Here is an 11,075-nt window from a genome sequence, read left to right on the forward strand (position 1 = left end):
GGAGCGCAGGCAGAGAACCTCAAGAGCCAGGGCCCCTGAGGACCAGCGGGGGCAACGGGCTTCCTCTCGTTCAGCTAGGGGGTCTGATGCAGAGGCAAAGGTTCTGCAGGTTTGGAGACAGGGCAGGAAAAGGGCAGGGGCTGGGAGGAGGCTGTGCGACCAGAAGCAGCTCAGCTCTTTGGTATGATGCAGGTGGCACTGCCGGGCACCCTTCTCACTCCTCCTCCACACCTCGGAACCCCTTGGCTACACGCTTCTGCCGCCAGCACAGCTCTTCCACCTGGCGCTCCAGCCCCCGCACCTTGGCCTCCAGCAGGGCCCCAGACGCCCGGGTGCCAGTAAGCCGGCTCAGCAAGGCATAAAGGGTCAGCAGGGCCAGGAGCAGCAGGGCCCGGGTGCAAGGGTCAGGCACCGACCTCACCAGGGCCACAAAGCCTGCCAGGAAGATGACAAGCTTCAGGCCCCACAGGATCCGTCCCAGCAAAGCCAAGACCAAGCCGAGGAGCAGGGACAGCAGCCAGTAGATGACCAGCGCCCCGGCTCCCCACAGCAGGAAGGTCTGGACCTGGCCAGGGCTCAGCTTCAGGCCCTGGGTGAGGTGATCACCTGGAAGGAAAGAGAGTCAGTGTCAGGCAACCTGGAGGAGTGGTGATGGGACAGGGGGCAAGACCCAAACAGGCAGGGAGGCGCTAACCCCCCTGGGCAAGGGAACAATCCCTTCCCACAGAGTCAAAGAGACGGGGTGGGTCTGAATCACAGCTCCATCTTCTGCTGGTGGCAGGACCCTGGGCAGATTATACCCTTTTCCAAGTTCCATCTATTAAATGGGAGCAACTCTACTGGGTTGTGGCTAATAACTGAGTGAGATACTACAGCTTGCATGGTGCCTGCCATAAAGTAAACCATTTTGTATTTAAAAAAAAACAAAAACCTTTGCCATTGAGTTGATTCTGACTCATGGCGACCCCGTGTGTTACACAGTAGAGTCCATAGGATTCTCTTGGCTATAATCTGTATAGAAGGAGCTCTGGTAGCATAGTGCCTAAGGCACTTGACTGCTAACCAGAAGGCTGGCGGTTCAAATCTACTAGCCACTCCTTGGATGGAAGATTGGGCAATCTACTTCCGTAGTGATATTGCCTCGGAAACCCAAGGAGTCGGGTCTGACTTGACGACACATAACAACAACAAAACAATCAGCACAGAAGCAGATTGCCAGACCTTTCTTCTGTGGCCCCTCTGTCTGGGTTTGAACCACCAACTTTTAGGTTAGTAGCAGAGAGCAAATTGCTTGTACCACACAGGAACCTAAACATCTCCTTCAAGCTGGTCATTTTCAGCTGCTCTGGGAAACCTGAAAAGTGTCAGCTTGGAACAGTCTTGACCCTGACAGAGATCAACTCCTGCAGACAGAAGTCACAGGCCAAGCCCTGGGTGATCTAACCAGATCTTTGCCACTCACCATCTAGCCCCAAGACATTCAGAAGTTGTGCCGAGATTCCAGACAGAGCAAAGAAGGCCACGGAGACGGCTGATGAGATGGCCCACATCACTTGAGACGAGGTCTGGGGAAGAGCGCGGGTGAGGTGGGTCCGTAACTAACGAAGCTGCTTGCCTCCCAGCCCGAGCACAACCCCTGGCAAACCTCCCAGCCCAAGCTCAACCCCCGGCAAGGACACCAGGAGCCTCCCAGTGGTTTGTTAGCCAGTGGGGCTGGGCCTGGGTCAGAGGTTCGTGGGCCCCAGGTCTCCTTAGGGCCCATTCCACATCTGGCTAACAGTGTGCATGAACGGACAGCTGCGGGCTAACTCAACTGATATGCTAAAAGACTTTGTTGATGGGAGTATATGTATGTGGAGGAGTGGGTACCACAAACCCCTTTAGTAGTCACCCTATAAAACTGGGGTGCTCCTAGCCTCTAGGAGAATCATGACAATACATGAAAAGTTATCTGTATAGGGCCAGGACCAATCAATGAAGGAGTCAACCAGCTGGACTTCATAAAGGACCATCTCAGCCCATGAGAATGACCGGGCAGAGCACAGAACACCATCCTTAGGATGCCAGAGGTAGAAGAGACAGCCCCTGTCTTAAGCCCTTAAGCCAGTACCACCCCCTCCACTGTCTCCCCGCAACACACACCCTTGTTGGTAAAGGAAATTATTCAGGTCTTGATATTTGACAAGTTAAGACTTTCGGTGAGATTCAGACCAAAGGTGGCTCATTCCCTAGCCTTTCTGCCAAAGAAAGGGCAGGAGCCAGGGAAAGGTGGGAGTGGAGCTCAGAGGCCCGAGGGTAGGACTCAAAGAGCATGAAAGGCAGGTACTAGCTGGCTTCTTTTTGTGGCAGTAGGGATTATGACAGAGAGGATGTGGAGCCAAGATGGGCAGGCCAGGAGCAGCCTGTCTCTTCCCTTAGCATTCTTTATGCATGCAGCCACAGCAGGAAGCTCTCTCTTCCTTACCTCTGCAACCAAGTGCATGGTCTCTGGCCCGATCCAGGCATCCAGGGTTCCCCGCACAGATCGTCCTATCTGGGTCAGCAGGTCAACCGGGGCCTCCTTCTTCTGCTGGCCTGGTGGTGCAAAGTCTCGGTGGGACTGGGACGACGCCGAGTGCAGGACGACAAGGGCCACTAGGACCATCAGGACGGCTTTGAATAGATGCTTGCCCCATGGCAAACTGCTGCCTGAGCCTGCCATGGTTGGGTCTGCCAGGACAGAAGTACAGGGTGAGCAGGGAGCCAGGACTGGGAGAAACTCCCTCTCCCAGCTAGGATTTGCCCAAAATCCTCCTCTACCCTCCCCCCTCCCCCAAAAGCTGAAGCTAGAGAGAGAGAGCTATTCGCTGAGAAAGAGAGAACTGAGACTTTGAATTTCTGCTGGGCACAACCATCTGATTCACCGGCTCCTCTTTCACTTCCTGGACCACTTGCATATTAATTAGCCGGCCCGTACAGGTAGTCCTGGGGTTATGAACACGAGAGTCCGACTTACATACCACCTATGGTTACAAACCAACTCTGCAAAGCCTATTCCATTAAAAATTTGAGGTATATACAATGGTTCATAACAGCAAATGGGCGCTTCTTTGCAAATTGCATCAAAACATTACTGTATTGTTATGTTACAGATGTTTTAGTCTATCTATTTCTGTAATGTTTATGTCAATAGTAAGGTATGCTACATACTATATGCTAAGACTAACTGATTAGACACGAACATTTCCTAACTATTCCCAATTTAAGTACAAATTTGACTTTAAGTTCAACTTAGGAAGGGAACTCATTTGTAATCTGGGGACTGCCTATATTCTTCAATGCTGTAGGGGTGGATGGGCAAGAAGTTCTAAGGTTTATTCCAGTTCTAAAAATCTGAAGGCCTGTGTCTTAGGTGCTATAGGCATAAAAGAATTGTAAGACTTTTAAGGCTTTGTCCTCAAGGAGCTTATAATCTATTTCAGATAAAGGTGATACAAAAAACAACTCAAAAATTACACACATACAGAATTACCATTACATAATGATGTACGGAAAAGTGCATAAGCCATTCACCCCGCAGGACCACTGGGTGAGGTGGGATTATCCTCTGCATCCCCATTTGTACAGATGAGAAGAAAAGGAGGCTTAGAAGTAGGCTAAGAAGTGGAGAGGCCAGGATTTGAACCCAGGCTTGCTGCTTCCAAATCCCATACACATTGGAAGTCAAGGTCATGCAGTGGTTCTAACAGTAGCTGCTCATCAGAAGCACCTGGGAGCTGCACAGAGTACTGATGCCCACGTCCTAGACCAGCGGTTCTGAGGCCACTGTCTGGGTGGCCCTGGCACAGGCTGTAAAAGCTCCCCAGATAAGTCCACCCTGCAAAGTGGAGAACCAATGACACAGAATCTCACCTTCCCCCTCAAAAGTAGACAAAGGGTTAAAGATGACCCTCTAAAGAAACATATTGCTATTATTAACAAACAGCAAACATTTAATTAGGTCATGTCATGCAGCAAGCAAGCCAGGGCGGCACAGTGGTTAAAGTGCTCGGCTGCTAACCGAATGGTCAGTGGTTTAAATCCACTAGCCACTCTGTGGGAGAAAGATAGGGCAGTCTGCCTCCGTAAAGATTCCAACCTTGGAAACGCTATGGGGCAGCTACACTCTGTCCTGTTGGGTCACCATGAGTCGGAATCGGCTTGATGGCGGTGGGTCAGGTGTGTCGTGCAGCACCTCTTCCATTCAATCTTCTCAGCAACCTAGCAGGTGGGTATTGTCATTATCTCCTATTTTTACTGATGACGAAACCAAGGAAGGACAGGTAGGCTATATAGAAACCTGGGCATTTGGCATCAGAACCCACTCACACAACCACCCTGCTGCATTGCTCCAACTTAAGTCTCAGAAGGAAAATCCCTTAAGAAGGGATTAGAAAGCCAGACAATAGATTATTCATGAGCTAAAATAAACTTGGCATTTACCAATCATGGCAGGGAGTTACTGGTGAAAATTCTCCTAAAGGCTCTGTGCTCTGAGCTTGTCTGTAACATGAAGCTAAAGGCAAGTTAAGACCCAACAAGTACCTACTCACTGAACCAGGTGAGGATCAGCCAAGAAAAATGTTCGCAAATCCCCCTCCTATTATATTGGCCACCATGCTGGAGAAATGTCAAACAGCACCAGCAAATCCCCCATTGTCTCCCAGGCTCAGTAGTGAACCTGTAGCTTCAGGGAGTTTCCATGATTCAGATCTGATGGTGTGATGAGAAGCCATGGCCCTGCGGTAGGAGCAGCCAGGCTTTTTAAGTTTTTGCAGTTACCATGGCACTGGGGGGTTGGCCAGAAATCCAAAGCCAAGAGGATGCAGGAAAGGGGAGAGAGGCATCTTCCTACTCTTGCTTAGTGGGAGGGTCCAAGAAAGGGTTCTAAAAATACTACATTCAGGGCCATTTCTGGCCCCGACACAGCTGCTCTCACCCCTCCTGAGGGCCCCAGGACCATGCCGCACTGCGAATCATGCAATCCATGTGGAAGACCTCTAGCTGGGAAAGCCTTCTATTCTCTGGCACAAATCAAGAACCAGATGGTTCCTGCTTGCAGTGGTCAGAGAGGAGGACAGCTCAGGTCTGTTCCTGAACTATCTGGGTCATAACCAGGTTGGGGACTTAAAGAGCAGGGTTGCTATCTTGGGTTGGATCCTATATCCAAGGACCTCCAGCAGGAGGGATCAGATGTCATCTCCTCCACTCTAGAAGGTCAGGGTGACATGCACGGCAGCCTGCTGCTTTCTGGACCAGCCTCAACTTTCTGCCCCATCTGCCACAGTTGAGGGACGCTGAGGACCTGGAAATGAACCCTCCACACTGAGGCCGGCATCTGACACTTCAGAAACCAAAAGCCAACAGAATCCGGAGTGTTCTTTCTGGAGATACCAAGTGCGGCTGACGGGCTAGTCTGTCTTCAGGTGATTCTCTCTAACAGGATTCCTTCTCATTTGTTCCAGGCTAGTCCCAGGCAGCAAGAAGCAGTCCCACCGCCACCATGCCTCCTCACTTTGGCCCAGTGAACTACATTTTAAAAAGAAAGAGGCCATGGCAGCCAAGAGCCCAAACAGTTGCAAGCTCTGAGAGGAGAAGGTAGGTCTTAAGAGTCTTTGTCTCCAACCATGGGGACTTAAGACTAATAGCAGGCACTCAGCAACAAAAATAACCATTCTAAGAATTCTCTTGTGGTATTTTACAAGCTGGTTACATCCTCATCTCCTTTTCCTCTTAACAACAATCTTACAAAGTGCTACTACTCTCCCCCAAGTTACTCACAAAACAAAGACTTGGAGAAGTCAAGTGACCTGTCTAAGGTCACACAACAGAACTGGGGCTTGACTTCAGAATCCAAGATCTAAATCTTGCCCTCCTGCTTGAAGCACGCCCCCATACCACCTTCCTGAAGGTCATCTATTAAGACTGTTAAGGCACCGAACAAGCCTGTTAGCTAGTCCCTGCCCTCAAAGAGCTTAAGGTTCTGCCAAATATCAACAAGCTCAAAGCAGGGGGACATCCAGACTCCCAAGAGGAGACCACAAGCCAGATGGCCCAGTGGCTGGGCTTACTTGCCATGGTTTTGTACCAAGAAGCATGAGAGGACAGCAAAAGATAGGGTCAAGACCGGCCAGTTCTGTTCAGGTGCCCACATTATGGCCCTGGCTGGGCCAGGAGAACCGGGCTGGGCTGGGCAACTGCTTCACTTCCCACGGTGGTAAGAAGGACTAGATGTCTAGCTGTGGTTTGGTAAGAGGACAGGGTGGGGCAGTCCACACCCCCCTGCCAAGGTTCTTCCTCTACTTGTGGGCGGCTTCCTTTCACTCTATAAATCAACCCGCAACAGGAGGGGCGGCTAACTTAGTGTTCTCTGCCAGCTCTGGTTTTCCCATCCTCTGCTCATAGCCCCCTCTAGGGAGCAGAGGTACTCAACTCTGGCTGTGCATCAAAACACCCTGTGGACACCCTGAAAGCAAGGATGTCTGCCCCACCCTCCCAAAGACGCCCCGGCTTTTATTTTTAAAACTCCAGAGATTTCTGATGCAGAGACAGACAATTGCACAAATGATCTACATGGCAGAAAAACGTCCACATAGGCAAAGGCCCAACAGTGTGGCACTCTACAGAGAACCCTAGGCCTGTACCCCAGGCTCAGCTCTGCCACACACCAGAAGCCACTGCTCATGGCAGCTACTTAACCAGTCTGAGCTTCAGCCTTCCCAAAGATACAGAGTTGTTGCAAAGAGTTAAGATGTTTCTGTAAGAACTTTGTAAACCCTGACCATCTACAGAAGTGTTGCAGCCCACTTTTCCCCTCAAACTGTCAAGGTAACACTCGTTACATTGCAGCATCATTTAGCAATTTATATACCTGTCTTACCCATTAGACTTTAATCACCTCCGCTCAGACCTGCCCTCTAACTTATCTTGGAATTACAGTAGCTTAGTGCCTAAGGCACTTGACTGCTAACCAGAAGGCTGGCGGTTCAAACCCACCAGCCACTCCTTGGAAGGAAGATCAGGCAATCTACTTCCGTAGTGATACTGTCTCAGAAGCCCAAGGAGGGGTCACTATGAGTCAGGTCCGACTCGAAGGCACATAACAACAACAACAGCATAGAACAAGGACTACATGTACTTGTTAAATGAATACTAAACTAAAAAAAAACCCTCACTGCCCTCAAATCACTCCTACTCATAGTGACCCCTACTGGGTTTCCGAGACTGTAAATCCTTACGGAAGTAAATCACCCCATCTTCCTTCCACGGAGCAGCTGCTGGGATTGAACTGCTGACATTCTGACAGCAGCCAGATGCCTTATCCACCACTTAGGTGCCTGTCAACAGAAGAATGGATAACCAAAGTATGATATAGTACCTACCCACAATGGAATACTACGAGACACTAAAGAATGTAGAATCTACAAAACACCGCATAATGTACATGAACTTGGAGGTTATTACGCTGAGTGAAATAAGTCAACCACAGAAGGACATAGATTGTACTAGTTCATTATTGTCAAAAGTGAAGGAAAGGTTTATATGTACAACTAAACTTTCTTCGTTGGTTACCAGGGGTGGGCGGGGAGCTCAGGAAACACTGCAAAAATAAATATATATAAATATATAAAAGAAAAGTAAAAACGAGTATTAGAGGCACTCCAGGAACCCGAGAGTGTAGAAATGGATAGATGTGGAGGTGGGGGATGTTATTTTAATCACTGATCCAAGTATGCAGCAGCCACCAAGAAGCACAGCTGAGTTAAAAGCAAGCTCCTAGACGCGCGAAGTCGTCAGTGTGGAGAATGAAGTCAGCTCCCAGGAAGGTCAGGGGCAGCCCCCGCTATCTCCCTGACAGCTGCTGCCCAGCAACTGTTTGGGGGCTGGGCGACGGCTGAAGGGGCAGCCTCCTGGCCGCGCCCTCCCTAGAGCCCGGCCTACTCGAGGCAGGGTGGCAGTGGCATGTGCTATTTCGAACAGCGCGTCCCCTGCCAAGCACTGCTGGGGTGGCGTCGCTGGCAAGGGACTCGCCGCGGACCATGGGCCCGGAGTACCCCGAGGGGTTCGGGCCGAGGCTGCGCGAAGCCGGGCCCGCGGGGCGGAGGTCGGTGCAAGGGGCTCAGAGCTAGCCTCGTCCCCCCAGCTAGGAAGACGCCGCTCCTCCGAAGGACTTCGGAGCAGCGCTTGCAATCAATCCCCTTCTCCCCGGAAAAACGTGCCTCTCGCGTTACCTAGTAACGACGCCCCCGGTCGCATAGCAACGAGAATCCGGGTCCCCAGTTCGTTTCCCCGCCGCGCGACGTCGGACCCCTCCCCACACGGGCTCGCCAGGCCTCGCGGCTCCGCCCTAGTCCCGCTGCGGCGACTGCTGCCTCCTCATCCCACGTGCTGCCCCCTTCAGCCCCAGTCTCGGGTCGCACTCACCAGGCTCCAGTCACCGCTATCCTTCACGTGTGACTTCGCTGAAACGCGCCACCAAACCCGCGCCTCAACTCCGGGGTGTTGGTTTATTGCCTGCGCACGCGCAAGGCGGGACGAGACCGCAGACCGGCCGGGCTCCCTCACAGGCTGAAGGCGGTGCCCAATGCGCATGAGCTCCACGCTCTCCATTCCCTTTCCACCCCCCACCCCGAGCATTCCCACCTAGAGAAAAACGGGATCGGAAGTTCATCTGGGAGCGGAAGTCTCTGGCGGGAAACGGGAAAGAAGTGACTATATCTGGGCTGTACAGTGGGTAAATTGTATCTTTGATATCGGGGTCGAAGCCAATTCGCCTAGACAATCCCTCGGCATTTTGGGGAATGTAGTTCTCGTGCTATCGAGGCCTGCCCGGGTCATTGTGGGAAAAGTAGTTCGAAGGCAGAGGCGCCTGAAAGTACCTAGTCTTTCGAAAACCTTCTCGCGCTAAAAAGGCACAAAGGCAAAAGATGTGTGAGGAGCAATTAGAGGCACATCAACGTTGGAAAATGCTACTGCTTCTTCAGAGAGTACAGTCATACCCGTCTTCTGCAAATGACACAAATAGGTTTCTGCCCTAAGTTCCCGTTCTGGAACCTGCTGTTCAGAATTGAAGATGGTAACCAACCCCTGGCCCTTTTCTACAACAAAGGCAGCGTTGTGAAGTAGAATGACTGGGATTTCAAGTGAGGGGAACCTTTGCATGCTTTGTCATCGTGAGCACATCGCTTGTTGGGGGGCCTCATTTTCTTCAATGATAAAATCTGGAACGTGCTAAAAATAGCGCTTCACAGTGGTGTGAGGATTCGGTGAAGTGACCAGGCTTAAAAAGATCCAAGTTGCGCAAATGCTTTTATCACCATCCTTGTCCGCCAGCGGATAGCCCCTCCCTGGTGTTTAAGTCAGTTCCTCAAACTCAAGGATCTACAACAGGATTCTTTTTGTCCCCTCCCCAGACACGTTCTGATTCTGCCTTCTTTCCAGACTACACGCAAGAGTGGAGCCCAGTCTCCCTTTGAGCCCAGTTGTTTCTTTCACACGTGTCTCAGACTCAACCACCTTTGTCAGTGTCTCCGTGACTTCCTGCCTCAGCCAAGAGTCTCTTTCTTCCAGAACAGACTCCCGTAGTATCCTTCCAGCCTTTGTAACTGGCTATTTTACATGCTTGTGAAATTATTTCTGATGTTTCCTGTGGTGGTTAGGTGCTGTGGAGTAGGTTACGTCTCATAGCAACCGTATGTACAACAGAACGAAACCCCGCCTGGTCCGGCACCGTCCCCGTAACTGTTGCGATGCTTGAGCCCATTGCTGCAGTCACTGGGTCAGTCTGTCTTGTTGAGGGTCTTCCTCTGTTTTGCTGATCCCCTAATTTACCAAGCATGATACCTTTCTGCAGGGACTGGTCTGTTTTGAAGGACTATCCAAATCTCAGGTCCCACCCACACACACACACACACACACACACACACACACACGCACACAAAGTAACTTGTTTTTTTTTCTAGGACAAATTAATTTCTTTTCAACTCTCTTTTCCATTGGGGTAAAGAGCTCTGGTGAGATACTGCCTATGGCATTTGACTGCTAACCGGAAGGTTGGCGGTTCAAACCCACCAGCCACTCTGTGGAAAGAAGATGGGGCAATCTACTTCTGTAAGGATTTACTGCCTTGGAAATCGATGGGGGTTACTTTGAGTCGGAATTGACTCAATGGCAGTGGGTTTGGTTTGGAGTAGAATCAGCACCCAGCAACAGTAGAAACAGTCTCAGATGGCTCAGGGTTCTCCCATCCCTGTCTTTCCGGCTGTGTACACCTTTTGGAAAATTAGCAGGGTCAAAGGGGAGGAGGGAAGCTCATGTGACCCTTGTTGTCAATTGTTTGAGCTGGCAGTGCCAGAGGCTTCCATTGTCCTCTCATTTGTCTACACAGGCTGTCACTGAATCTACCTGGGAGATGGAGGTCAGACGTCTTCCGGGTTATTGGCCTGTGTGTACTCCAATTTCCCAAGGAGTGGCAGCAGCAGCAGCAACACAGGCTTAGCCTGAAGGAATAAGGCACGGGATTCCTTTGTTAGGAACCCACCAATATTTAGGAATTTCTTTCCCTCAAATCCATCTTCCCAGTCCTTGGAATCTCTGTCTGCTTTGTGGGTGGGTGACGTGGGTGGTGGTGGTGGTATGGAGCTCAAGTTCTTACTCATCATATTTAAATCAATTGTCTATTCTCTGAAACCTTTCTATTACCCCAAGGGGCTGGCTTTTGCAACCAAAAATATCCATTGCTGTTTAGTCAAAACCGTTGCTGTCTAGCTGGTTCCGGCTCATAGTGACCCTATTGGCCAGGGTAGGACAGCCCTGTATGGTTTCCAAGGCTGTAATCTTTACGGAAGCAGACTGCCCCATCTCCTCCCACCCCCTGCCCCCAGACTGGCTGGTAGGTGCAAATCGCCAACCTAACAGTTGGCAGTCAAGCTTTTAACCACTGTGCCACTAGGGCTCCCAAAGCCTTGAAAACCAAAAAAAAAAAAACCTCACTGCCACCAAATCAGTTCTGGTTCATAGTGACCCCCATTGGATTTCCAAGGCTGTAAATCTTTATG

At 50.7% G+C, this 11,075-nt stretch overlaps 1 protein-coding gene across 1 annotated transcript; it reads right to left on the reverse strand.

Annotated features, from left to right (window-relative positions):
• Positions 1-214: 214 nt before the first annotated feature.
• Positions 215-2,701, reverse strand: TMEM109 (transmembrane protein 109). Its single transcript, XM_007944911.1, has 3 exons — positions 2,465-2,701; positions 1,463-1,565; positions 215-606 (listed from the first exon to the last, which is right to left on the reverse strand). The coding sequence occupies exons 1-3, from the start codon at positions 2,699-2,701 to the stop codon at positions 215-217; spliced, it is 732 nt and encodes a 243-aa protein (XP_007943102.1).
• Positions 2,702-11,075: the final 8,374 nt, after the last annotated feature.

This window comes from Orycteropus afer, unplaced genomic scaffold, assembly GCF_000298275.1.
Source record: "Orycteropus afer afer isolate SDZICR_OR568_19922 unplaced genomic scaffold, OryAfe1.0 scaffold00130, whole genome shotgun sequence".
Classification (NCBI taxonomy): Eukaryota; Metazoa; Chordata; class Mammalia; order Tubulidentata; family Orycteropodidae; genus Orycteropus; species Orycteropus afer.

Coding starts and splice junctions, on each gene's coding strand:
- TMEM109 (XM_007944911.1), bottom strand. CDS start 2,701: ATGGCAGGCTCAGGCAGCAGTTTGCCATGGGGCAAGCATCTATTCAAA. Junction 1,566..2,464: donor CCATGCACTTGGTTGCAGAG/GTAAGGAAGAGA, acceptor GCTCTTCCCCAG/ACCTCGTCTCAAGTGATGTG. Junction 607..1,462: donor GAATGTCTTGGGGCTAGATG/GTGAGTGGCAAA, acceptor CTTTCCTTCCAG/GTGATCACCTCACCCAGGGC.